This window comes from Lynx canadensis, chromosome C1, assembly GCF_007474595.2.
Source record: "Lynx canadensis isolate LIC74 chromosome C1, mLynCan4.pri.v2, whole genome shotgun sequence".
Classification (NCBI taxonomy): Eukaryota; Metazoa; Chordata; class Mammalia; order Carnivora; family Felidae; genus Lynx; species Lynx canadensis.
In genome coordinates, this window is record NC_044310.1 from 42296621 (window position 1) to 42323594 (window position 26974).

At 37.7% G+C, this 26974-nt stretch overlaps 1 protein-coding gene and 1 non-coding gene across 2 annotated transcripts in view; one reads left to right on the top strand and one right to left on the bottom strand.

The window, feature by feature from the left end:
• ZYG11A (zyg-11 family member A, cell cycle regulator) overlaps positions 1-26974 on the top strand; it is a 75787-nt gene that overhangs the window by 18462 nt on the left and 30351 nt on the right. Inside the window, exon 3 of the mRNA XM_030325113.1 lies at positions 10890-11641. Within this exon, the coding sequence (XP_030180973.1) occupies positions 10890-11641 (752 nt within the window). The remainder of the gene's footprint in view (positions 1-10889; positions 11642-26974) is intronic.
• Positions 12239-12345, bottom strand: LOC115522542. Its single transcript, XR_003971445.1, has one exon. It is a non-coding gene; the product is annotated as a U6 spliceosomal RNA (small nuclear RNA).

Genomic DNA, 26974 nt, shown 5'->3' on the forward strand with positions numbered 1-26974 from the left:
TTTCACTCCATGTTTTTTATAGCTTGATAGCTCATGTCTTTTTAGTGCTGAATAATAGTCCATTGTCTGGATGTGCCACTGTTTATTCATTTACCTACCCAAGGATGTCTTGCTTCCAAGTTTTGGCAATTATTGAATAAAGCTGCTATAAACATCTCTGTGCAGGTTTTTGTGTGGACATAAGTTTTCATCTCCTTTGGGTAAGTAACAAGGAATGTAATTGCTAGATCATATGGTAAGAATATGTTTAGTTTTGTAAGACACTGACAGACTGTCTTCCAGAATGGCTTTTGTACCATTTTGCATCCCACCAGCAGTGTATGAGAGCTCCTGTTGCTTCACATCCTGCCCAACTTTTGGTGTTATCAGTGTTCTGGATTTTGGCCATTCTAATAATTGTGTAGTGCTGTCTCACTGTTGTCTTAATTTGCATTTCCCTGATGACGTGTGATGTGGAGCATCTTTTCCATATGCTTATTTGCCATCTATATATCATCTTTGGTGAGGTCTTTTCAGGTCTTTGGCCCACTTTTTAATTGGAATGTTTTCTTATTGTTTTTGTTTTCTTATTGTTAGGCGTTCTTTTTTTTTAATGTTTATTTTTGAGAGAGAGAGAGCACACACTAATGTGAGTTGGGGAGGGGCAGAGAGGGAGACAGAGGCTTTGCACTGACTCCCATGTGGCGCTTGAACTCACAAACCATGAGATCATGACCTGAGCCAAAGTTGGATGTTCAAATGACTGAGCCAGCCAGGCGCCACATGAGTTCTATATATGTTTTTGGATAAGTCATTTATCCGATTTGCCTTTTGCAATTATTTTCTCTCAGTCTGGCTTGTCTTTTAATTATTTGGATATTCTCTTTCACAGAACATATGATTTTAATTTTATTTGAATTAAGTTAAATCAAATTTTGTTTTATTATACTTCTAAATGTTTATTTTTGGGTGAAAGAGAGTGAGTGAGGATGGGGCAGAGAGAGGGGGCCAGAGGATCTGAAGCAGGCATTGCACTGAAAGCAGTGAGTCCGATGTGGGGCTCAAACTCATGAACTGTGACATTATGACCTGAGCCGAAGTTGGACTCTCAATTGACTGAGCCCCACAATTTTAATTTTAATGAAGTCCAGCTTATCAATAATTTTTTTCATGGATTGTGTCTTTGGTGTTGTATCTAAAAAGGCATTACTATACCCATTATACCCATAGATTTTCTTCTGTTACATTCTAGGAGTTTTATAGTATTGTGTTTTACAGTTAGGTGTGTGATCTGTTTTTGAGTTAATTTTTTTAATGCTTTTTATTTTAACGTTTGTTTATTTTTTGATTCCGTGAGCAGGAGAGCGGGGCAGGGGGACAGAGAATCCCAAGCAGACTCCAAACTGGCAGTACAGGGCCCAACTCGGGGCTTGAATACACAGACCCTAAGATCATGACCCGAGTCGAAATCAAGAGTCAGATGCTCAACTGACTGAGCCATCCAGGCACCCCTGTTTTGAGTTAATTTTTGTGAAACGTGTTAGTTAGGTCTGTGTCTAGATTCATGTTTTTTTGTTTCTGTTTTTTCATGTGGATGTCCATTTGTTCCAACATCATTTGTTGAAGAAACTATATATTTGCCATTGAATTGTCTTGGTTCTTTGAGTCAAAGATCAGTTGACTGTATTTATCAGGTCTGTTTCTGGGCTCTCTCTTCTGTTCCGTTAATATCTTTATTCTTTTACCAGTACCACACTGTCTTGATTACTATAGCTTTATAGTGAGTCTTGAAGTTACGTAGGGTCAGCTCTCCAACTTTGTTCTTTTCTTTCAATATTGTGTTGGCTATTCTAGGTCTTTTGCCTTTCCATATAAACTTTATTTATTAAAAATTTTTTTTAATGTTTATTTTATTTTTGAGAGAGACAGAGCCCGAGCAGGGGAGGGGCAGAGAGAGAGGGAGACACAGAATCCGAAGCAGGCTCTAGGCTCTGAGCTGTCAGCACAGAGCCTGATGTGGAGCTCGAACCCACTAACCATGAGATCATGGCCTGAGCTGAAGTCAGATGCTTAACCAACTGAGCCACCCAGGCACTCTCCATATAAACTTAAAAAAAAATTATTTTTAATGTTTATTTATTTTTGAGACAGAGATGAACGGGGGATGGTCAGAGAGAGAGGGAGACACAGAATCTGAAGCAGGCTCCAGGCTCTGAGCTGTCAGTACAGAGCCTGACATGGGGCTCGAACTCATGGACCGTGAGATCATGACCTGAGCTGAAGCTCAACTGACTGAGCCACCCAGGCGAATATAAACTTTAGAATCAGTTTATTGACATTCACAAAATAACCTGCTAGGATTTTTATTAAGATTGCATTGTATCTGTATATCAACCTGGGGAAAACTGATAACTTGAAAAAAAATTTTTTTTTGTTTGGATATTTATTTATGTTGGGGGAGAGTGCAAGTGGGCAGGGGCAGAGAGGGGAACAGAGGATCTGAAGCAGGCTCTGTGCTGACAGGCTTTCAACAGCAAGTCCAGTATGGGCTTGAACTCACGAACTGAGAGTTCGACCTGAGCCAAAAGCCGGATGCTCTGCCCACTGAGCCACCCAGGTGCCCCTAAAAATTTTTTTTAATTCCAGTGTAGTTAACGTACAGTGTTATATTAGTTTCAAGTGTGCAATATAGTGATTCAGCAGTTACATACGTCACCCAATGTTCATCACAAGTGCACTTCTTAGCCCCATTACCCATTTCACCCATACCCCTACCTCCCTCCAGTCTGGTAACAGGACTGTTTGTTCTCCACAGTTAAGAGTTGTTTCTTAGCTTATTTTTCTCTCTCTCGCCCTCTCTTTTTTTCCCTTTGCTCATCTGTTTCTTAAATTCCACATATAAGTGAAATCATATGGTATTTGTCTTTCTCTGACTTATTTCATTGAGCATTATAGTCTCTAGCTGCATCCATGTTGTTGCCAATGGTAAGATTTCTTTCTTTTTTATGGCTGAATAATGCAAAAAACTGATATTTTATAACATTGAATCTTCCTGTTCATGAACATAGAATATCTCTCCCACTTATTTAGTTCTTTGATTTCATTTATCAGTTTTCTAGTTTTCCTCATATAGATCTTGTACAAACTTTTTTAGATTTATACTTAAGTATTTCATTGTTTTGGGGTGTTGATGTAAATGGTATTCTATTTAATGTCAAATTCCCTTTTTCATTGTTGGTATATAGGAAAACTAGTCACTTTTTGTATAGTAACCTTGTATTGTGCAATCTTGCTGTAATATTAGTTCCAGGCGTTGTTTTTTTGTTTTGTTTTATTTTTTTGTGATTCTTTCTGATTTTCCACGTAAATAATATGTCACCCGTGAACAAAGAGCTTTATGTCTTCCTTCCTAATCTCTTTTTTCTCTGTCTTGTCTTATTGCATTAGCAAGGACTTCCAGTACAGTGTTTAAAAGGAGTGGTGAGAGGGGACATCCTTGTGTTGTACCTTATCTTAGTGAGAAAGTTTTGAATTTCTCACCATTAAGTATGTTAGTTGTAGATTTTTTGTAAATAGTTTTCAAGTTGAGGAAATTCATCTCTATTTGTAGTTTACTTAGAGTTGTTATTAGGAATGAATGTTGGATTTGTCAAATGCTTTTTTTTTCATTTATTGATATGATCATGTGATTTTCCTTTTTGCATGTGATGGGTTACATTAATTGATGTTTGAATGTTGAGCCAGCCTTCTATACCTGGGATAAATCCATTTGGTTGTGGTACAGATTTCTTCTTTTATGTTTTTGGATTCGGTTTGCTAGTGTTTTGTTGAGGATTTGGTTTACTGATATTTTGTTGAGAATTTTTGCATCTGTGTTCATAAGAGAGATTTATCAGTAGTTTTCTTTTGTAATATCTGTGTGGTTTTGCTGTTAGGGTAATGCTTGCCTCAAAGAATTAGTTAGGAAGTATGTCCGTATGTCCTCTGCTTCTATTTTTTTTTTTTAAGTTTATTTATTTATTAGGAGAGAGAGAGAGAATGATGTGGGGCTCAATCCTATGACACTGGGGTCAAGACCAGAGCTGAAATCAAGAGTCGGATGCTCAGTCCGACTGAGCCACTGAGCCACCCATGTGTCCCTTCTCTTTCATTTCTGATGCTAGTAATTTGTCTCCTCTTTTTTTTTTTTTTTTTTTTTACTTAACCTGGACTTTTTAAATAACCAGCTTTTGGTTTTGTTGATTTTTCTCTATTGATTTATATTGATTTCACATTTTCAGTTTCATTGATTTCTGTTCTAATTCTTACTATTTCTTTTCCTCTGTTTAATTTGGATTTAATTTGTTCTTTTTTTTTTTTTTTAATGTTTATTTATTTTGTGGGAGAGAGAACGTGCACACACGTGAGCAGGGGAGGGGCAGAGAAGGAGGGAGAGAGAATCCCAAGCAGGCTGCACACTGTGAACGCAGAGCCTGATGTGGGGCTTGAACCCACAAACCGAGATCACAACCTGAGCTGAAATCAAGAGTGGATGCTCCACCGACTCAGCCACGTAGGCATCCCTAATTTGTTCTTTTTCTAGTTTCCTAAGGTGGAAATTTAAATGATTGATTTTATTTTATTCTTAAAAATTATTTATTTATTAATATTTTATTTTTAAGTACTCTCTACACCCAATAGGTGGGCTTTATCTCACAACCCTGAGACTAAGAGTCTCATGCTCCTTGGAGTGAGCCAGCCAGATGCCCCAAGATGATTGATTTTAGATCTTTCTTTTCTCTTATATGTATTCAGAGCTGTCATTTTTCCTCTAAGCACTGCTTTCACTTTATCCCACTAATTTTGATAAATTGTGTTTTCATATTCCAAATTTAAAATTTCTCTTATTACACTGTAATTAACTAATTGTAATTTAAATAAAAACTTGGGAAAAGAATAAAATAGAAAAAAAAAACCCAAAAAACAATTTAAAATTTCTCTTGAGATTTCTTCCTTGATCCATATATATTTTTTTAATGTTTGTTTATTCTTTTTTTTTTTTTTTTTTTAACATTTATTTATTTTTGGGACAGAGAGAGACAGAGCATGAATGGGGGAGGCGCAGAGAGAGAGGGAGACACAGAATCGGAAGCAGGCTCAGGCTCTGAGCCATCAGCCCAGAGCCCGACGCGGGGCTCGAACTCACAGACCGCGAGATCGTGACCTGGCTGAAGTCGGACGCTTAACCGACTGCGCCACCCAGGCGCCCCAATGTTTGTTTATTCTTGAGAGAGAGTGCAGGTGGGAGAAAGGAAGAGAGAGAGAGGAAGACACAGAATCCAAAGCAGGTTCCAGGCTCTGAGCTGTCAGCACAGAGCCCAACACAGGGCTCAAACCTATGAGCTGTGAGACATGACCTGAGCCTAAGTCAGATGCTTAACCGACTGAGCCACCCAGGCGCCCCTCCATATGTTTGTTTAGAAGTGGATTGTTTAATCTCTGTTTAGAGATTTTACAGCTATTTTTATATATTTATTTTACTTTTTAAAATGTTTATTTACTTATTTTGAGAGAGAGAGCGCATGCATGCTTGTGAGCAGGGGAGGGGCAGAGAGAGGAAGAGAAAGAATCCCAAGCAGGCTCCCCACCATCAGTGTGGGAGCTAGATGCAGGGCTCCATCTTAGGAATCATGAGATCACCACCTGAGCTGAAATCAAGAGTCAGATGCTTAACTGACTGAGCCACCCCAGCGCCCCCAGTTATTTAATTTTTTTAAAGAAATTGTGGTAGTTTTTCTGTAGTGTTTTCCCACAATCTGGATTTTTCCATTGTTTGACAGTGCTGTGATTTTGACTATTCCTCTGATCCCTGTAATCCCTATAAATTGAAAGTTAGAGGTAGAGGCTTGATCATATTCAGGTTTGATGGTTTTGGTTGTACCTTGTACTTCCTTAAGGGGATTAATTAAGTCTGGTTGTCCGGATGGTTTTGTGATTTTGGTGGTCATAGATGGTCATTGCCTAGATCCATTAAATCATCAGAGAATTCTTGTACCTTTGACTTTTAGTATTAATTACTCTTGACCTTTCTGACTTCAGAGTATTTCATTTTTCTGTTTTTTTCTTGTATTCTTGGTTACTCTGCCATAATTTCCTTGTATGCTCCTGTTTTTCTATATATCCCTTGAGTGTTTTATATTCCTTAAGGTTTCATCTTGGGTACCCATCTCACTTTATACCCTCTTTGGGTCTGTGGAATCTTTTTAAATTTTTGTTGTTGTTGTTTAGCTACCACTTATTCTCCGATTCCCCAGAGTTCCCAGCACAGTACTTTTATTTTAAGCTCTAGAACCGCATATCCAGGATGCCTCATGGATATACTGCATTTCTTCTCTGGGCTGCTCAGTCATCATATTTTTCTGGTTTTCTTCCTTCCTTAGTGGCTGTGCTGCTGATCTGTTTCCTTATCTAGCTCCCCTTGAAAGACAGTAGAAATTAAAGTTTTAAGATATCTGGCTCTGATGCCAGACTGTCTAGGTTTGTACAGTCATGACTATTAGATGTTTCCTTGGGCCAGCTACTTAACTTTAGTATGCCTCAACTCATCTGCAAAATGTGGCTAACAATAATCCCTACCTCATTGGGTTTTATGAGGATTTGGAGAGTTAATATATCTAAAACGTTTAGAACATTCAGCAGCTGTTAGTTGCTATTATGACTGTTATTCCTCATTCTACTGACCTTAAATGTAAATGTTTTCGGTACTTTGTCTTGCTCCTTCTTTTACATTCCCATGTTATCCATTCCCACAGTTTTAAATACTGTCTTTGTGCCAGTTAATTTTAAGTGTTTATACTTCAGTCTTGTAGGTTTAAAATCTATAGAATCTAGAATGCCAACTGATATTTTGGGGAATTCTGAAGGTGTAACAACTACTCAGATCTGTTTGGTTGTGGGGTAGAATTCTTTTTATACATTGTTGGATTCAGTTTACTAATATTTTGTTGAGGATTATATTATACCATAATTCTTCTATAATTTCTTTCAGAGAATAGAAACAGAGGACATAGTTCCTAACTCATTCTTTGAGGCCAGCATTACCCTAACAGCAAAACCACACAGATGTTATAAAAGAAAACTACTGACAAATCTCTGTCATGAACACAGATGCAAAAATCCTCAACTATTCAGATCTGTGTTGAGCTGGGCTGTGAACGCTGGACCTTCTACCTCCCAACTCAGTTTTGGAAATGGGTCTGCATGGGGAAGTGGTGTGACCTTGGGTGGGACAACTGTTTGTCCCATTGGACTACAGCCAGTGTAGTCCCCATAGATGAGGGCTGTTAGCTGTTGGCACTCCCAACAGATCTAGTAGTAAGTCCTTTGTTCCTAAAAAGGATCTAGGTGTCCTATTGCAGCATCTACTACACTGCCATTTTCCCCATCTCCAAAATGACCATCTACCTATTTGTTTAGTGACATTTTTCATTTCTTCTTCTCTCCTTGGTAATATTGAAACATTTTCTACTTTCGAATATATATCTCATTCTTTTCCTCTTACCTCCTATCATAGATACCTTTTCTTTCCTTTCCTCTGACCTCATATGCACTCTCTTCACTTCTGCTTTTGCCCCTTGGCAAGCTCTGCCACACAGCAAACAGTCCTCTTAAAGTTTAATCAGATCTGGACATTACCTCTGTCACTCTTGAAAGGCTTCTCCTTGTACTTAGGATAAAAAGTCAGTTTCTTGCCCTGGTCTGCACGATTGACTCTTCTTGCCTCTGTCTCTAACCTGTCAGATGCTGGTATCCCCTCATCAACTATGCTTCAGCCATACTGGTTTGCTCTAAATTTCACAGAAAAAGCCAACCTGTTTCCCACATCAGGACCTCAGCTTTTCCTTCCATCTAGAATGACAACTACTACCTTCACCTTTCATATCCTTCAGGTCTCAGCTTAAACATCACCTCCTCAGCCTCCTCAGAGAGACAGGATTCTTGTTTTCCTTCTTCATTTCCTTACCCCTCTATCATGTTCTTGTTTCCTTTAGAACTCTCACTACTTTTATTTTATTTTATTTTATTTTATTTTATTTTATTTTATTTATGTTATGTTATGTTATGTTATGTTATGTTATGTTATGTTATGTTATGTTATTTTAAGGGAGAGAGAGCGCATGTGTGAGCAGGAGAGGGGCAGAGAGAGGGAGAGAGAGAGAATCCCTAGCAGGCTCTGCTGTCAGCAGAGTGCCCAAAATGGGACTCAGTCTCATGAAGTGTAAGATCACAACCTGAGCTGAGATAAAGAGTCAGATGCTTAACCCACTGAGCCACCCAGGTACCCCTTACTACATTTCAAAAATTTTTTAATTTAAATTTGAGTTATTTAACATACAGTGTATGTTAATAACAAGTGTATTTCTTAATCCCCAGCATCTATGTTAACCCATCCTCCCACCCACCTCCCATCTGGTAACCATCAGTCTGTTCTCTATAGTTAAGAGTCTGTTGGGTGGGTGATGGGTATTGAGGAGGGCACCTTTTGGGATGAGCACTGGGTGTTGTATGGAAACCAATTTGTCAATAAATTTCATAAAAAAAAAAAAAAGAGTCTGTTTCTTGGTTTGGCTCTCTCTCTCTCCCTTTTTCACTTTGTTTTGTTTTGTAAGTTCCACATAGGAGTGAAATCATATGGTATTGTCTTTCTCTGACTGACTTATTTCCCTTAGCATAATACCCTCTTGCTCCATCCATATTGTTGCACATGGGAAGATTTCATTATTTTTTATGGCTGAGTAGTATTTCATTGTGTGTTATATATACACATACCACATCTTTTTTTTCCTCCCTATGTCTTTATCTAGTCATCAATCGATAAGACACTTAGGCTGTTTCCATAATTTTGCTATTAATATGTAATGATTCTTTAAACATAGGGGTGTATGTATCCCTTTGAATTAGTATTTTTGTATTCTTTGGATAAATACCAAATAGTCTGATTATTGGATTGTAGCATAGTTCTGTTTTTAATTCACTCAATACATTTTTTAAAAATGTTTATTTTTTGAGAGAGAAAGAGCAAGCGAGCAGGGAGGGCAGAGACAGAGGGGGGACAAAGGATCCCAAGTGGGCTCCATGCTGAGAGCAGTAAGCCTGATGTGGGGCTCCAACTCACAAACCATGAGATCACAACCTGAACCCAACTTAGAAGCTCAACCAACTCAGCCACCCAGGCACCCCTCACTTACTACATTTTTAATGTTAGATATTTTCTGCTTGTCTGGTATTCTCCCTCTAGAGTGTAAGTAAACTCCATGATGGTATGAAGCCATGTCTGTCTCATTCACTGTGAAGCGTAGCACTTTGCATACAGTGAACATTTAGTATTTGTTGAATAAATGTATGAATCAGTGTACTAAATTCTTCCTTAAAATCTGAAGTATAGGGACTTTCTTCCTCCTATCTTGGTAGCACAGCCCAGCTCAAACTGAAAAGGTGGGAATCAGCTTATATACCTTTTTCTCTCAGTTCTTTCCCCCATTCTGTTCAGCCACCATGTTCTGTCAGCCCTGTTTTAAACTTTTATCTTGCATTATGAGAAGCATCAATAATCTCTTGCCCCATCTTCCATCAGACACCATCCTAATTCCTTTACAGTCACATAATTGGTCTTTCTAAAAATATAATTATGACTATTTTTTATTAAATTTTTTAATGTTTTTATTTAATTTTAAGAGATAGGACATGAGTGGGGGAGGGGCAGAGAGAGAGAGAGAGAGGGAGAGGGAGATACAGAATCTGAAGCAGGCTCCAGGCTCTGAGCTGTCAGCATAGAACCTGATATGGGACTCGAACCCATGAACTGTGAGATCATGACCTGAGCTGAAGTTGGACACTTAACCGACTGAGCCACCCAGGTGCCCCAATAACCATTCATTTTTCTGCTTCAAAATTGAATTGTTCCTTATTGTGCATAGGATAAAAAAAAGTCTGGGTTTCATAACTTTGTCTACAGGCTGCATCTGCTTTTTACCTTCCTTTCTACTTTTCTTTCTAGCCATCCTTCCCTTTTACACCACCGTATTCCAGTAATGCTAATCTGCTTGGGGTCTTTCCAAGTAATCTGCTGTTCTTTGCCTCCTTGTCTTTAATAAGTTCTTCCATTCTCTCTGCCCCCACCCCCAAACTAATATTTAGTCTTCAGAACTTTTCACAAAGTTAATCTCATCTGTACTAATTTAATACATGGTGCAATTTACTACTGCGTGTAATACACTTATAATCATTTGTTTACCTGATGTGCCTTCCTAGACTGAATTCCTTGTGGTCACAGGTATCTAATTACCTTGTGTGACCATTACTTAACATAGAATGTCACACACAGAAGATGCTTGGTAAATCTCTTCTAAATAAAATCTAGTACAACCCATTCATTTTATAGATGAGCAAAATGAGGCCTAGAGTGGTAAGTGACTTGTTAAAGGCTATCTATTAATTTAGTTAAACTAATCATTGGTAGTGTTATTTGTATATTGCACATGTACTTATTTATCTATTTTATTTTATTTTATTTTTTATTTTTATTTTTATTTTATTTTATTTTTTGTGAGCACGGTTGCTGTGGATAAAACTGTGGGCTCTGGAGTCAAACTGGTTTTGATTCCTGATTCCGCCACATATTTTGACTTTGAGCAAGTCACTTAACATCTTTAAGCTCTAGTATTTTATAAGATAGTAATTAATAGTATTATAGTATTATTATAAAGAATAAATGAGGTGATCTCAGTAACGGGGTTAGAACAATTCTTGCTACAGAATGAGCAGTAAATATAGTCATTATTGGCATCTGTCATTGTTCATTGACCACAATGCTTCCTGGAAAAGGCATGAGATTTAGTTGTTATTACAAGCTGGTTCTGGTTTTCTTATAGGCAAGCTGACTGATAGAACAGCGAGCATTTTCCAAGGCAACCAAATGAAACTGAAGCTGGTCAATATTCAAAAAGCCAAAATCTCGTCAGCTGCATTCACAAAAGCCTTCTGTCATCACAAAGTCATTGAACTGGATGCTACTGCAGTGCACACTGACCTCCCAATTCCAGACATCATAAGTGGACTCTGCAGCAATAGCTGGATCCAGCAAAACCTTCGGTGTCTCCTGTTGGACTCAACGAGCATCCCTCAGGATTCCAGATTACTGTTCTTTGGTCAGCTCACCGGTCTTCGCGTTTTAAGTGTTTTCAATGTTTGTTTTCATAGTGAAGACCTGGCTAACGTTTCTCAGTTACCAAAACTGGAAAGCTTGGATATCTCCAATACTATGGTCACTAACATCTCTGCACTCCTCGCCTGTAAAGATCGACTCAAATCTCTCACAATGCACTATCTAAAGTGTCTGACCATGACCAAACCACAGATTCTTGCAGTTATTAGAGAACTTAAATGTCTGCTTCACCTTGATATTTCTGATCACAGGCAACTCAAATCAGATCTGGCTTTTCATTTGCTGCAGCAAAAGGATATTCTGCCTAATGTTGTGTCACTGGATATATCGGGGGGCAGTTGTATCACCGATGGAGCTGTAGAACTGTTTATACGGCAGCGGCCTGCGATGCAATTTGTGGGACTGTTGGCTACGGATGCTGGTTATTCTGACTTCTTTACTACAAAGCAAGGCTTGAGGGTTTGTTTTTTATCTGAAATAAGTTTGTTTTCATTTGTTTACAACAGGATTAGGCTTTTGTTGTAAAACAGAATCTGTGCTAGGTATTAGGGTTACAAAGACAGATAAAAAATCCTTATGGAGCGAGCGTAACAAAAATGATTGTGTAGCTACCATGTGGTAGGTTGTGGAATTACAGCCTAAAGCAAGATAAGGTCCTGGTGTGCAGGTCTTCTAATCTAGTTTGATATAATAAGTATAGCCATTTATACATTCCCGCCTATATGCCGATGCCACTTTGTGCATGTTGTTTTCCTCTTTAATCCTCCCATTTTATAGATGAGGAAGTGGAAGCTCGGGTTAAACTTCTTATCCATAATCCTATAACTACCTACTAAACGGTAGAGCTAGGACTTTTATCCAAGTCTTTGTGACTCTAAAACTTGCTCTGTTCACCTCTATTGACAGCTAAATATAATTAGTAAGGCAGTGATCAATGTTTTTGCTGAAGGTTTGAGAGAAGACAGTTTTGAAAAGGGTCTTAAGAAAAAAAGTTTGGAACATTGCCAGAGTAAGTTTATAGCCAATCATGATGCTGGTTTTTTTGTTTTTTGTTTTTTAAATATGGAACACTTTATGAATTTGCCTGTTATCCTTGCACAGGAGCCATGCTAATCTTTTCTGTATTGTTTCAGTTTTAGTTTTAGCTTATTGCTGAAGCAAGCACTCATGGTGCTGTTTTTAAAGCAACACACATTGGGGTGCCTGGGTTCAGCTCAGGTCATGATCTCACGGCTTGTGGGTTCGAGCCCTGCATCGGGCTCTGTGCTGACAGCTTGGAGCCTGCAGCCTGCTTTGGATTCTGTGTCTCCCTCTCTCTCTGCCCCTCCTTTGCTCACACTCTGTCTCTCTCTGTCTCTCTCTCTCTCAAAAATAAACGTTAGAGGCGCCTGGATGGCTCAGTCGGTTGAGCGTCTGACTTCAGCTCAGGTCATGATCTCATGGCTTGTGACTTTGAGCCCCACGTTGGGCTCTGTGCTGACAGCTTGGAGCCTGGAGCCTGCAGCCTGCTTCAGATTCTGTCTCTGTCTCTGCCCCTCCCCTCCTCATGCACTGTCTCTCTCTCCATCTCAAATATAAATAAACATTTAAAAAATTTAAAATAAACATTAAAAATTTAAAAACCCACAAATTTAAATATTTTTGTTTCAGAATATTTCATTTATTTATTTATATTTTGAGAGAGAGTGCAGGAGGGGCAGAGAGAGAATCCTAAGCAGGCTCCCACAATGCCAGCATGGAGCCCCTTGCGGGGCCCAACCCCATGAACCGTGATATCATGACCTGAGCTGAAATCAGAAGTCTGACGCTTAACCGACTGAACCACCCAGGTGCCCCTAAAGTATTTCTTTTTTAAAACAGTGGTTTTCTACCTCGGTTGTACTTTGTAATCACTTGGGAAGCTTTAAAATATACTGATGCCTGTGTCCTATCTCCCAGAGATTCTGATTTAATTGGTCTGGGACTTGGTGTGGGCATCAAAATTTTGAAAGCTCCCAGGTATTTCTAATGTGCGGCCAAGGTTCAGAACCATTGTTTTGAAATGCTTTTTAATTATACCATACGTAATTCTTTCTAGGCTGAGAGAGTAAAATGATTTGCAGTCATTACTTGTTTTCATCTATCTGTCTGTCTGTCTGTCTGTCTGTCTGTCTGTCTATCTATTAATGTAGGCCCTACACCCACCATGGGATTGAATTCACAACTGGGAGACTAAGAGACACATGCTCCACTGACTGAGCCAGCCAGGCACCCCAGGTTTTTTTCACATTTTTATTCTTTTTTTCCTCAAACAAAAGGCCTCTTACATTTATTACTGAACCAGCCTACTGGTGCAGAAGCACAGTGACAGAAAAATCATTTCACCTATAAAACATGTCTGTTGTTCTGGTAGAAGTGATGTTTACAGAATGATAGGATATGAACACATTACCTTCATGCAACATAAATACGTGTGCCATCTCATGTGCAATCCATTGCAGACCCAGCTTGGTTCTTCTCCAATGCCTCCTCTTGGAGCTATACCTCCTTTTTTTTTTTTTTTTTGTACCTGATTTTTATTACCAGTTTTCTTGCGAGTCGACTAGGGAATGGAACACTTCTGCTTTTGTTTCTTGGCCAGGAATTATTTGGTCCTGAAAGTCTTATGAGAAGACATGGTGGGAGATAGTCAGCCACATACCCCACGATGACAGAGAAAAGGAGAGAGCTGTTTTCATATTTTTATTCTTTTGATTTGAAAATAGCAATTGTATTTTGAAGTCTTTTTAATTTTCTGGCATGTCTAATGAAGGTGTAAGCCATCAGTTAATTAACTAGGCTAGAATTAGAGATAATAGTAAGAACTTTCAGATTAGATATGTAGAGAATTGTTTACTGGGAATGTATACTTAGGCCTGTTTCAGATTAATAGCATTTAGTGTCACAGTGATCAAAAGACCACAGCTATCGGGAAAAATTTTTTTTAGTTCACACTCTTGGTATATACAATAATATGGGACAAATGCTGGAATATTCTGCAGAGGGATTATGCATGTAGTTAAGATACTGTCAAAGTGGGTACACCAAAAGAAAATGGGAAGCTGTGTTTCAGTAAACTTATCTGGTATACATGTAAGTTTAGTTTATTTTGAAAACTTTAAAGTATGCATTCTATACGGTGTTAGATATTGTTGGGATGGAGAGGAGAAACCACAGTCTTCCCAGTACTAAGAAACTCTAACGATCTTAAGCCAGCCTTCTGTGGAGTGTAAGGTATGGCAAATTTAAAATTTAAATGGTTCAGAAAAACTTTATTTAATGGAAATATATATGTTTTAGATCAGATGCAAAGTATACTAAGTATCTTTGTTATTTAGGTTGATCAAAAATTTGCTTGCATTAACATGAATAAAATCAAATGTAAGCAAAGACCTTTAAACACAACAAATACGTTATTTATTGTACCCCAAATTAGAATGGGCAGCATGTACTTAATTCTTTTAAAATGGGCAGAAAGTGGGGGCGCTTGGTTGGCTCAGTCTGTATAGCGTGCAACTCTTGATCTCCGGGTCATGAGTTCAAGCCCCATGTTGAGCATGGAGCTTATTTTAAAATATAAAAATAAAAAATAAAATAGGCAGAAAGGGCACCCAGTATTAGTATTAAAAGCCACACACATCTTCATTTGGTAGGAAATCCTTGTGAACCCCCTGGTGGGGTGTGGCGGGGATCCCTTCTGAAGATTGTTTTATAATGGCATCTTCAGGAAGCCAAGAAGAGAGGGTGAGGCAACAGTTATCTGGTCTTCTGCTTGGTCATGTGGTTAATCCTTTTGTTTCTTTTTCAGCTCTTAGATCTGGATGGCCATAAAACTTTTTAAAAAATTTTAGAATATATCCATTGTTTTACATTTTTAATGTGGAAGAGTGCCTTAGTCCTTCCTGTCCTTTGTGACATTGATATTTTTGGAGAATACAGACTAGCTTTGTTTTGTAGGCTTTTTGGAAGAATATTCCATTTTGGGTTTGTCGAATGTTTCCTTATGATTAGGTTCTTCATCTTTGGCCAGAATTCCTTGGGAGGCATGTTGTATCAGTCTCAAGAATACAATCCTGAAGCACACAGTGTGCCTCATTAGTCCTGTTACTTTTCATCATACATTCAAAGTATTGTCCAGATATTATATAAAATATCCAGTATATATAAAATACTATCTATATAATATTGTATTGTTTCTATACTATATGGATAGTATTTTTTTCACTTGCAACTAATAAGTGATGTGTACTTGAAGACTATGCAAATATCCTCGTCCCCATCAAACTTTCTAATCTGGATTTAGCATCCATTGATGATTCTTACCTGAACCAGTCTTGACTGGAATGGTTGCAAAGTGATGATTTTCAAATCTAGCCCTTCTACCATAAGGAAGAGCCCTGCCTTCTGCATCTGTCTGTCTAACCCAACCTCAATGTGAACTCACTGATTCTTTTTTTTTTTTTTTAAAGTTTATTTATTTTTGGGACAGAGAGAGACAGAGCATGAATGGGGGAGGGGCAGAGAGAGAGGGAGACACAGAATCGGAAGCAGGCTCCAGGCTCTGAGCCATCAGCCCAGAGCCTGACGCGGGGCTCGAACTCACGGACTGTGAGATCGTGACCTGAGCTGAAGTCGGACGCTTAACCGACTGAGCCACCCAGGCGCCCCTGAACTCACAGATTCTTATTGTTTTCAGTGGTTTACAATTCAGTACTGTCCTTAATTATTTTGATGCCCAGTTTGTTACAGATTGGCCAATGGATGCTCCTTCATACTGGCTCCTGTGTTATTTTTTTACATGTCTCCATTATTATAATTGTTGTTACTATTATTATTTTTTAAGATTTTTATTTTATTTTTTAAAATGTTATTTATTTTGAAAGAGAATGTGAGCAGAGGAGGAGCAGGGGGGGAGGGGGACAGAGGATCTGAAGCAGGCTCTGTGCAGACAGCAGTGAATCAGATGCAGGGCTCAGACTCACAATCTGCGAGATCATGACTTTAGCCCAAGTTGGACATTCAACCAACTAAGCCACCCAGGTACCCCTTTGTTGTTATTTTGATCACTTCCTCACTTTCTAGCACATGAAGATGTTTTAGGCTTCATATACTTTCCTGTTCCTAGCCCTTCTGGCATTTCTACTAGGAGCCCTGGTTCCTTTTATTAAGCCAATATCTGAGTACTAGGTTTGTTCATAGTTGTTGGGGTATCTTTGTTGTTGTTGTTGTTGTTGTTGTTGTTTAATGTGTATTTTGAGAGAGAGAGAATGAGAGGACGGGAGGGGCAGAGAGAGAGGGAGAGAGAGAGAGAAAGAATCCCAAGCAGGCTCTATGCTGCCAGTGCAGAACTCAGTGTGGGACTTGAACTCAAGAACTGTGAGATCATGACCTGAGCTGAAATCAAGAGTCAGACACTTAACCAACTGAGCCACCCAGGCACCCCTGCATATTTTTGTTTTTAAGTCCCTTTTGGGAAACAGGGCTAAGGAGATATATGAAATAAGTTTCAGAGTAATACTTACAAATGTCCATCCTCACACCATTCTCCTTTGCCTTTCTGCGTTCTTTACTTGCATCTCCTCTTTTCCACAGTGAGAACCTTGGTTCTCAAAACAATGGCACATTTGCTTCATCCTACAGTATACGTAAAAGAGTTTTCAGAATTGGTATACCCATACTATAGTGAAACACAAGCCTGTTAAAAAGAATTGAAAATTTATTTGCAGTTCCTTCCCCCCCCCCCCCCCCCCACCGCCGCCAGACTGAGGGTTTAATCAAGGTACTAAGCAGATGTATTTAGGTTCTCTTATTTCCTCTTCTTACACAATAGGTAGTATATACTTTGTATTTATTACTTAACAATATGTCTTGAAAATCACCCCATGTCAGTTCATATTTCCATTCCTTTTTTCTTCTTTTTTAAAAAATAATCTTTACCCCCAATATGGGGCTCAAACTCAGGACCCTGAGATCAAGAGGCACATGCTCTACTGACTGAGCCAGTCAAACACCCCTATATTTCCATTCTTTTAAGTTTTTTGGATGACAAAACATACATAACATAAAATTTACCATCTTAACCATATTTAAGTGTACAGTTCAATGGTATTAAACACCTTCATAAAGTTGTGCAACCATTACCACCATCCATTTCCATAGCTCTTTTCATCTTGAAAAACTGAAACTATGTACCCATTAAACACTAACTCCTCATTCCCCCCTCTCTCCAGACCCTGGTAACCCCGATTCTATTTTCTGTTTCTGTGATTTTGCCTAAGTACATAAGTGGAATCATACAGTATTTTTGTGATTGGCTTATTTCATTAGCATAAATGTCCTCAAGGTTCATTTGTTGTAACATATTGCAGAATTACTTTCTTTTTTAAGGTTAAGTGTGTTATGTATATACCACATTTTGCTTATCCATTTATTGTCAATGGACCCTTGGGTTGGTTCCATGTTACTTCCAGCTATTATGAATAATGCTGCTGTCGGGGCGCCTGGGTGGCGCAGTCGGTTAAGCGTCCGACTTCAGCCAGGTCACGATCTCGCGGTCTGTGAGTTCGAGCCCCGCGTCGGGCTCTGGGCTGATGGCTCAGAGCCTGGAGCCTGTTTCCGATTCTGTGTCTCCCTCTCTCTCTGCCCCTCCCCCGTTCATGCTCTGTCTCTCTCTGTCCCAAAATAAATAAACGTTGAAAAAAAAAATTAATAATGCTGCTGTCAATAAGGCTATTCATATATCTTTTTGAGACCCTGCTTTCAGTTCTTTTGATACAGACCCAGAGGTAGAATTGCTGGATCATATGGTAATTCTGTTTTTAATTTGTTGAGGAACTGTCACACTGTTTTCATAGCAGCTGTACAATTTTATATTCCCACAAACAATGCGTAAACATTCCAGTTTCTCCACATCTTGTCAACACTTAATTATTTTCTGTTTTTGAACAGTAATGATCCTAGTGGGTATGAGGTTGTATCTCTTTGAAGTTTTGATTTGCATTTCCCTACTGATGAGTGATTATTAAGCATGTTTCATGAGCTTATTGGCCATTTGTTTGTCTTCTTTGGAGAAAGGTCTGCTCAAGTCCTTTGCCCATTTTTGAATGGGTTTACTTGTTTTTCATTATTGAGTATAGAAGTTCTCAATATATTGTGAATCTTAATCCCTTACCAGAGATATGATTTGCTGATATTTTCTTTCTGTGAGTTGCCTTTTTACTGTTGATATTATCTTCTGATGCACAAAACTTTAAAAAATTTTAGGTCTTATATATTATATATATATTTTTTCTTTTGTTGCCTGTCTTTGGTATCCTATGCAATAAGTCATTGCCAAATCCATTGTCATGAAATTTTTGCCCTGTGTATCCTTTTAAGAGTTTTATAGTTTTAGGTCTTACATTTAGGTCTTTGATCCATTTTAATTTTTTTATATATAAAGTAAGAGCCTCCAACTTTAGTCTTTTGCATATGCATATCCAGTTTACTCAGCACAATTTCTTGAAAAGATTGTGCTTTCCTTGTTGAATGATCATGGCATCCTTGTAAAAGTCATTTGACCATATATACTAAGGATTATTTGGGGGCTTTCTATTCTATTCCATTGGTATATATGTCTGTTTTTATGCCTTTAATATCTTTTAGTAGTGTTTTGTAGTTTTCACCATATAAGTCACCTCCTGGGTTAATTCCTAAGTACTTTATTATATTATTGTAAATGGAATTATTTTCATAATTTCCTTTGCAGATTGTTCATTGTTATTATATAGAAATGTGGCTGATTTTTGCTTGTTGACTTTGTGTCCTGCGATTCTTTTCAGTTTCCTTTATTAGTGCTAATAGCTTTTTGTGTGTGTGTGGAATCTTTAAGGGGTTTCTGCATATAAGTTTATATTACCTGCAAACAAAGATAATTTTACTTTTTCCTTTGCAGTTTGGATGTCATTTGTTTCATTTTCTTGCCTGATTACTCTAGCTAGGACTTCCAGTACTATGTTCAGTAGAAGTCATGAAAGTAGGTATCCTTGTCTGTTCTTGATCTTAGAATAAATGCTTCCAGTCTTCCACCATTGAATATGATGTTCACTGCAGGTTTTTTTGTACATGGCTTTTGTTAAGTTGAGGTAATTTCCTTTGAATTCCAGTTTATTGAGTGTTTTTGCCATGAAAGGATGTTGTCAAGTGTTTTTTCTATGTTAATTGAAATAATTATGTTTTTTCCCTTCATTCTGTTAATGTGTGTTTTACTAATCAATTTCCATATGTTAAGCCATCCTTGCATTCCAGGAATAAATCTCACTTGGCCATGGTATATAATCCATTTCATACGCTGCTGTATGTAGTTTGCTTATATTTTGTTGAATTTTGAATCACTGTTCTTTAAGTGTATTTATCTTTAGTTTTCTTGTATCTTTTTCTGATTTTGGTATCAGGGTAATGCTAGCCTCATAGAATGACTTAGGAAGGGTTTTTCTTCAATTTTTAACCTTTGAGAAGGATAGGTATCACTTCTTAAATGTTTGGTAGAATTTATTAACAAAGCCATCAGATCTAGGACTTCTGTTTGTGAGGAGATCTTTAATTACTGATCCTATGTCCTTACTAAGTTACAGGTCTCTTAAAATTTCCATTTCTTCAGGATTTAGTCTTGTTAAGTGTTGTGTTTCTTGAAACTTGCCTATTTCATCTAAGTTACTCAATTTGTTGGGGCATAACTGTTCATAGTATTCTTAAAATTTTTTTAAATTTCTTTGTGATTAGTAGGAATGTTCCCACATTCATTTCAGATTTTAGTATTTTGAGTTCTGTCTTTTTTTCTTAATCCATCTGGGAGCTAGTGGTTTGTTAATTTCATTTGTTCAAAGAACCAACTTTTGGTTTTACTAAATTACTCTATTTGTCTATTCTGTATTTCATTTATTTCTGCTATAATCATTATTATTTCCTTCATTCTGCTAGCTTTGGGTTTAATTTGTTCTTTTTCTTGTTCCTTAAGTTGTAAAGATAAGTTGTTGACTTGATTTTTTCTTGTTTTTATTGTTCTTCTCTCTTTTTAAGTTTATTTATTTTGAAAGAGAGGGAAAAGTAAAGAAGAGAGAAAGAGAGAGAGAGAGTAGGTGCAAGCAGAGGAGAGACAGAGAATTCCGAGCAGGCTCTGTACAATGCAAGACTTGATCTCACGAACCGCAAGGTCGTGGCCTGAGCTGAAATCAAGAGTCAGACACTTAACTAAGTCACCCAGGTGCCTCTTCTTGTTTTCTTCTCTTTTTTCTTTTTTTTTAAGTTTATATATTTATTTTGAGAGAGAAAGAAAGTGAGCAGGGCAAGGGCAGAGAGAGAGGAGTCAAAGGATCCGAAGCGGGCTCTGTGCCTACAGCAGAGAGACCAGTGCAGGGCTCAAACTCATGAATTATGTGATCATGACCTGAGCTGTAGTCTGACGCTTAACTGACTGAGCCATCCAGGCACCCCATCTTGTTTTCTTTTTTTTTTTAATTTTTTTTTTTTAATGTTTATTTATTTTTGAGACAGAGAGAGACAGAGCATGAACAGGGGAGGGGCAGAGAGAGGGAGACACAGAATCTGAAATGGGCTCCAGGCTCTGAGCTGTCAGCACAGAGCCCGACGCGGGGCTCGAACTCACGAACCGTAAGATCATGACCTGAGCTGAAGTTGGACGCTCAACTGACTGAGCCACCCAGGCGCCCCTCCATCTTGTTTTCTTAATGTAAACATTTTTAGCTATAAATTTCCCTCTTAGCACTGCTTTCCCTGGGTCCTACCAGGTTTAGTATTCTGTGTTTTTGTTTTTATTTGCCTTTAAATATTTTCTAATTTCCCTGTGATTTCTGATTTGATCCATTGGTTATTTAAGAGTGTGTTATCTAATTTCCATAAATTTGTAAATTTTCCAGTTTTACTTCTATTATTTCTAACTTCATCTTGTCAGAAAAGACACTTTGTATGATATCTGTTTTTAAAAATCTGTAGAGACCTAATTTCTGCTCTGACACATGGTCTATCCTGGAAAAGTCCCACGTACACCTTAAAGGCTGTGGATGCTGATATCATTGGGTAGAGTGTTTTGCATATGTCTGTTAGATCTAATTGGTTTATTGTGTTAAGTCCTTTATTTCCTTACTTCTGTCTGGTTCTATCCATTATGGAATGGGTTATTGAAGTCTCCATTATTGTAGAAATGTCTGTTTCTCCCTTTAATTCTGTCAGTTTTTGTGTCATGTTTTTGGTTTGTTTTGTTTTTAGAGAGAGAGAGAGAGAGAGAGAGAGAGCATGAGCTGGCAAAGGGGAGGGGCAGAGGGAGAAGTAGAAAGAGAATCTTAAGCAGGTTCCATGCTCAGAGCAGAGCCTGATGCAGGGCTCTATCTCACCACCGTGAGATCATGACCTAAGCTGAAATCAAGAGTTGGATGCTGAACTGACTGAGCCATCCAGGTGCCCTTATGTGTCATATGTTTTAATAGTCTGTCATTAGATACATCAGTGTGTATACTTATTATATCTTCTTGCTGTACTGCACCTTTTATTGATATATAATGTCTTGCTTTGTCTCTTGTAACCTCTTCTGATTTTAAAGTCTATTTTGTCTGACAGTAGTATAGTCACCCCTGCTGTCTTTTGGTTATATTTGCATGGAATGTTTTTTTCCATCCTTGCATTTTCCATCTAGCTATGTCTTTGGATCTGAAGTGAGTCTCTTGTAGATAGTGTATAGTTGGATCATATGTTTAATTCATTCTTCCAATCTTTGTCTTTTGATTGTAGCATTTAATCCATCTACATTTAAAGTAATTAGTGATAAGGAGGGACTTATGTCATTTTGCTCTTTGGTTTCTATATGTTTTGCAGCTTTTTTTGTTCCTCATCTCCTGCATTACTAGTTTCCTTTTGTTCAGCTAATTTTTTTTATAATGAAATGTTTAAACTCCTTTCTCATTTCCTTTTGTGTATTTTCTGTAACAGTTTTCTTTGTAGTTATCGTGGAGATTACATTTAATATCCTAAAGTCACAATACTCCAATTTGAGTATCAGCTTCACTTCAGTGACCTAAAACACTGCTCATTTACATCTCCATTCTCACCCCTTTTAATCAATGATATCCCCAAATTATATCATTATGCATTTTTTGCCCCAGAGTATAAAAATTGATAATTCAAGTTATAATAACACTAGCTTTTAGAGTAATAATTTTTTTTTTTTTTTTAGCAAATGTATTCGTTTCTTAAATCATGTAGAAAACGAAAAGTTACAAACCAGTTTTTGGGTTTTTTTTGGGTTTTTTTTTTTTTTTTTTTTTAGTAATCTCTACACCCATCATGGGGCTTGAACTCATGACCCTGAGATCAAGAGTCACATACTGTACCAACTTAGCCAGCCAGGTGCTCCTACAAACCAGTGTTAATATATCACTAGTTTTGTTTTGTTTTGTTTTTGTTTTTGTTTTAGTGTTTATTTATTTTTGAGACAGAGACAGAACACGAGTGGGGGAGGGACAGAGAAGGAGGGAGACACAGAATCAAAAACAGGCTCCAGATTCTGAGCTGTCAGCACAGAGCCTTATGTGGGGCTCGAACTCATGAACCAGAGAAATCATGACCTGAGACGACATTGGACGCTTAACTGACTGAGCCACCCAGGTGCCCCAATATATCACTAGTTTTTTAAATGGACCATGTATATACCTCTGTTGAGATCTTTATTACCTCAGATGGCTTATTACTGTCTAGTGTTACTTTATTTTACTCTGCAGGACTCCTTTGAGCATTTCTTACAGGACAGGTTTAGTGATAATGAATTTCTTCAACTTTTTTTTATCTGGGAATGTCTTGATTTCTCCCTTACATTTGAAGGACAATTTTGCTGGATATAGGATTCTTGGTTAACAGGGTTTTTTTTCTTTTAACAATTCAAACATATCTGTTTTCCCACTGTCTTCTGCCCTTTAAAGTTTCTGATGAGAAATCTGCAGATAATCTCATCAGGGATCCCTTCTGTATGATGCTTTGCTTCTCTTGCTGCTTCCAAGATTTTCTTTGTCTTTAGCCTTCAAAAATTTGATTATAATGTGTCTTGGTGTGAGTATTCTTGAGTTCATCTTACTTTAGATTTCCTAGGATATTTATATTAATGTTTTTAATCAAATTTGGGAATTTTTCAGTCCTATTTTCTTCAGATATTCTCTCAGCCCCTCTCTTTGTCTTCTTCTGGGATGCCCACAATGTGTAGTTTGGTCTACTCCTTGGTATTTCATAGGTTCCTGAGGGTCTCTTCACATTTTTTTTTCATCTTTTTGCTTTTTGTTCCTCTGACTACTCACTTCTGTTGTCCTGCTTTCGAATTGGTTGATTCTTCTGTCTGGTGAAATCTGCCTTTGAATCCCTCTAGTGAAGTTTTCGTTTCAGTTATTGTACTTTTCAGCTCAAGAATTTCTTTTCTTTTTCTTTTTCCTTTTTTTAAAAAAAATTTTTTAAATATTTGCTTATTTTTGAGAGAGAGAGAGACAGAGTGTGAGCAGGTTAGGGACAGAGAGAGAGGGAAACACAGAATCCAAAGCAGGCTCCAAGCTCTGATCTGTCAGCAGAGAGCCTGACGCGGGGCTTGAACCCACGAACCGTAAGATCATGACCTGAGCTGATGTTGGTTGCTTAACTGACTGAGCCACCCATGTACCCCTTCTTTTTCTTTTTTATGATTTCTGTCTGTATTGATTTTTTTCTCTTTTGCTCATGCATCATTTCCTTGACTTTATGTATATCTTCCTTTAGTTCTCTGCAAGACAGTTGTCTAGAAGTCTTTCCTAGTAGATTTGCCATCTGGTTTTTTTTTTTTTATAGGGACAGTTTCTGTTGATTCCTTTTTCTTTCAAATGAGCCATACTTCCTTAATTGTTTGTATGCCTTGTGATTTTTTTTCTTGTTAAAAGCTGGACATTTGAAACTTACAATATGGTAGCTCTAGAAATTAGATTGTCTCCTTTCCCTAGGGTTGGCTGTTTTGTTACTGTGTTTGTTTTTGTTTTGTTTTGACCTGTGCCAGATATCAACCTGAAGTATAAACTTAAAGGTCTTTTTAGGTGTTCTCTGAATCTTTCTTGGGTCTGTGCAGTCACTTTGGAATTTTCTCTGTGTATGCATTTGTTTTGAATGTTTTAGTCTTTAATGTCTGGCTTCCCAAATTAGAAAAAGAGTAAAAGGAAGACAAGGGGGATATAAAGGACACTGGCCCTTTAACTTCCCTGGAAGTCAGTTTGGTTGGAGGGAGAGGTGCAGCAATAGTGGCTTCTCACCTGCGTCCTGTACCCTGTTCTCAGAAGCAGCATTCTGTGATCAGAACACATATCCCTGATAATTGGGAGTCATGATCCTTTTTCCTTTCTTGGCTCCCACAAGCCAAGTGCATGCTGCCCTGGATGTATTTCTGGGGGCTGATGGGTGGGGGTGGACAGCTGTTACTGTGCTAAGAGCTGAAATAGATGGAAACGAATCACAATTTCCTGTCTAAGGCTTCTCTGGGAAATTGCAAGCCTTTGATAAACTCCTGGGTTCTGACATAGTTATATCAGACAGATAATTTCCCAATGTACTTGTTGACTATGTGGGGACACAGATCTATGATTAAATATGTTAAATGTTTACCATCTGTCCTTTTGCTAGAGTTACCTCCGTCATCTCTTGGTTACTGTATGAAACTTACTCTCTAGCAGATTTTCCAGGAAGGAGATTTGTGTCCTATTCTCTGAGTTCTTATTATTCAGTATTTTATATTTTTATAACCTTGATATTTGAAGTATAGCTTGGCTGGATACAAACTCCTTTTTTACCCTTTTCTTTCCTGGTTTCTTGAAAATTCTCCACTGTTGACTTGCTTTGTATGTTGCTTTTTAAGTTCCATGATAATCTAATTCTCTGTGTTATTTATTTGATCTTTTTATGTGGAAGCCCTGCAGATTGTTTTTTTCTTTATCTTTAAATTTAATCTTTGTACTCTGATATGTCTCAGATGATCTCAGTTAGTTGTCTCTGGTACTGGGTGGATCCTTTCAATGTATTGATTTAGGTCTTTTTAAAAATTATTTCTGGAAAGTTTTTCTAGATAATAGTTTTAAATATTAGTTTTCCCTTAAGGACCTTCAAATATATACATCTTGGATCTTCTTTGTCTTTTTTCCATAACAACACTCAATCTTAGACCATTTGTACTTTTTTCTTTCTTTTTGTTTTAAGTTTATTTATTTATTTTGAGAGAGAGAGAGAGAGAGAGACAGAGCACATGAGCAGAGGGTGGACGAGGGGCAGAAGAGAGGGAGAGAAAGACTCCCAAGTAGGCTCTGTACCACCAGCAGAGTACAATCTGGTGCTTGAACCCATGCACCGTGAGAGCATGACTTGAGCCGAAGTCAAGAGCTGGACCCTTAACCAACTGAGCCACCCAGGAGCCCCTGTACTTCTTTCTTTTTAAAAAAATTTGTTTTCTTGCATTTCTTTCCATTACTAAATTTTTATTCAAATCCACGCTTCCTTGGGTGCCTTGTAACTTAGTTTTTATATTTGATATGATTTTGTCTTTTTCTTTCCTGAGTTTAAGCAACCATTGTCTCATCTTTTCATTGAGGGTATTTTTTCATATCCCCAAATGCTTACGGAGAATATTTAATTCAGATTAGTGCTGTGTTAAAATTTTCTTCTGATTTGTTGTTGGTTTATAGGAAGAATTTTTCTCAGATGAAATGTGTAGATATGCTGCTTAGAAATTTCTTATAAATAGCTATATATGGAATTGGTTTGAATTTTTTATTTTTTGGTATTTAATGGACATAGTTCCTACTTCAGAAGCATTGTCCATTAGTGATGTCAATCAGTGATGTGAGGTTTCTTCAGTGATAATGATATCACTGATCATGGTAGAGTGGAGAGGGGATTGTTTTCATTTTACAAGATTCTGAATTTTCCCCTTTATTTTCTTCTCCACTACCCAGGAATGCTGAAAATTGGGTCATACTTAGTTTCATTTGCATTCCTTATTTATGTTTTGGATCATGGTGGGGGGGGTACCATTATCCTCCAGACCCAAAGTCTATATGTAGATTTTTAAAAGTTATTATTTAGGTGGTAGCAAGAAAGAATTGTGTTAATATTTAATAAATAAAAAGTAATACTACAAAAAAAGTCCTTTTCCCTTCCATTTTAGTTATTTTATGTGGCCTTTTACCTTTCTCTTATTACCTAATTTATTCTATATGAGTACTTAGAAAACATATGCAGTCATGGTTATTGATTGTTTAAAAATTTGTATGCCACCCATTATTCAGTTCAAGTCTTTTTTTTTTTTTTTTGAAGTCTTAACTGTAATATAGTTGTAGGGAGATGGCATTTCAGTTTAGCTCCATCACTGAATTGGTTTGTTAAAATTAGCACCATACTTCATCTCTCTGACCCCATCTGTAAAAATGGGATTGAGGAGACCGTTTACCTATTAGACTTAGAATTCAATAAGAGTAACTTTGTAAAGCACCTGGAACACTGAATTGAATACCTGTCATTGTTTCTAACACTCAAAACCCCTTAAAAACCTGAGTAGTGAGGGGCGCCTGGGTGGGGCAGTCTGTTAAGCGTCCGACTTCAGCCAGGTCACGATCTCGCGGTCCGGGAGTTCGAGCCCCACGTCAGGCTCTGGGCTGATGGCTCGGAGCCTGGAGCCTGTTTCCGATTCTGTGTCTCCCTCTCTCTCTGCCCCTCCCCCGTTCATGCTCTGTCTCT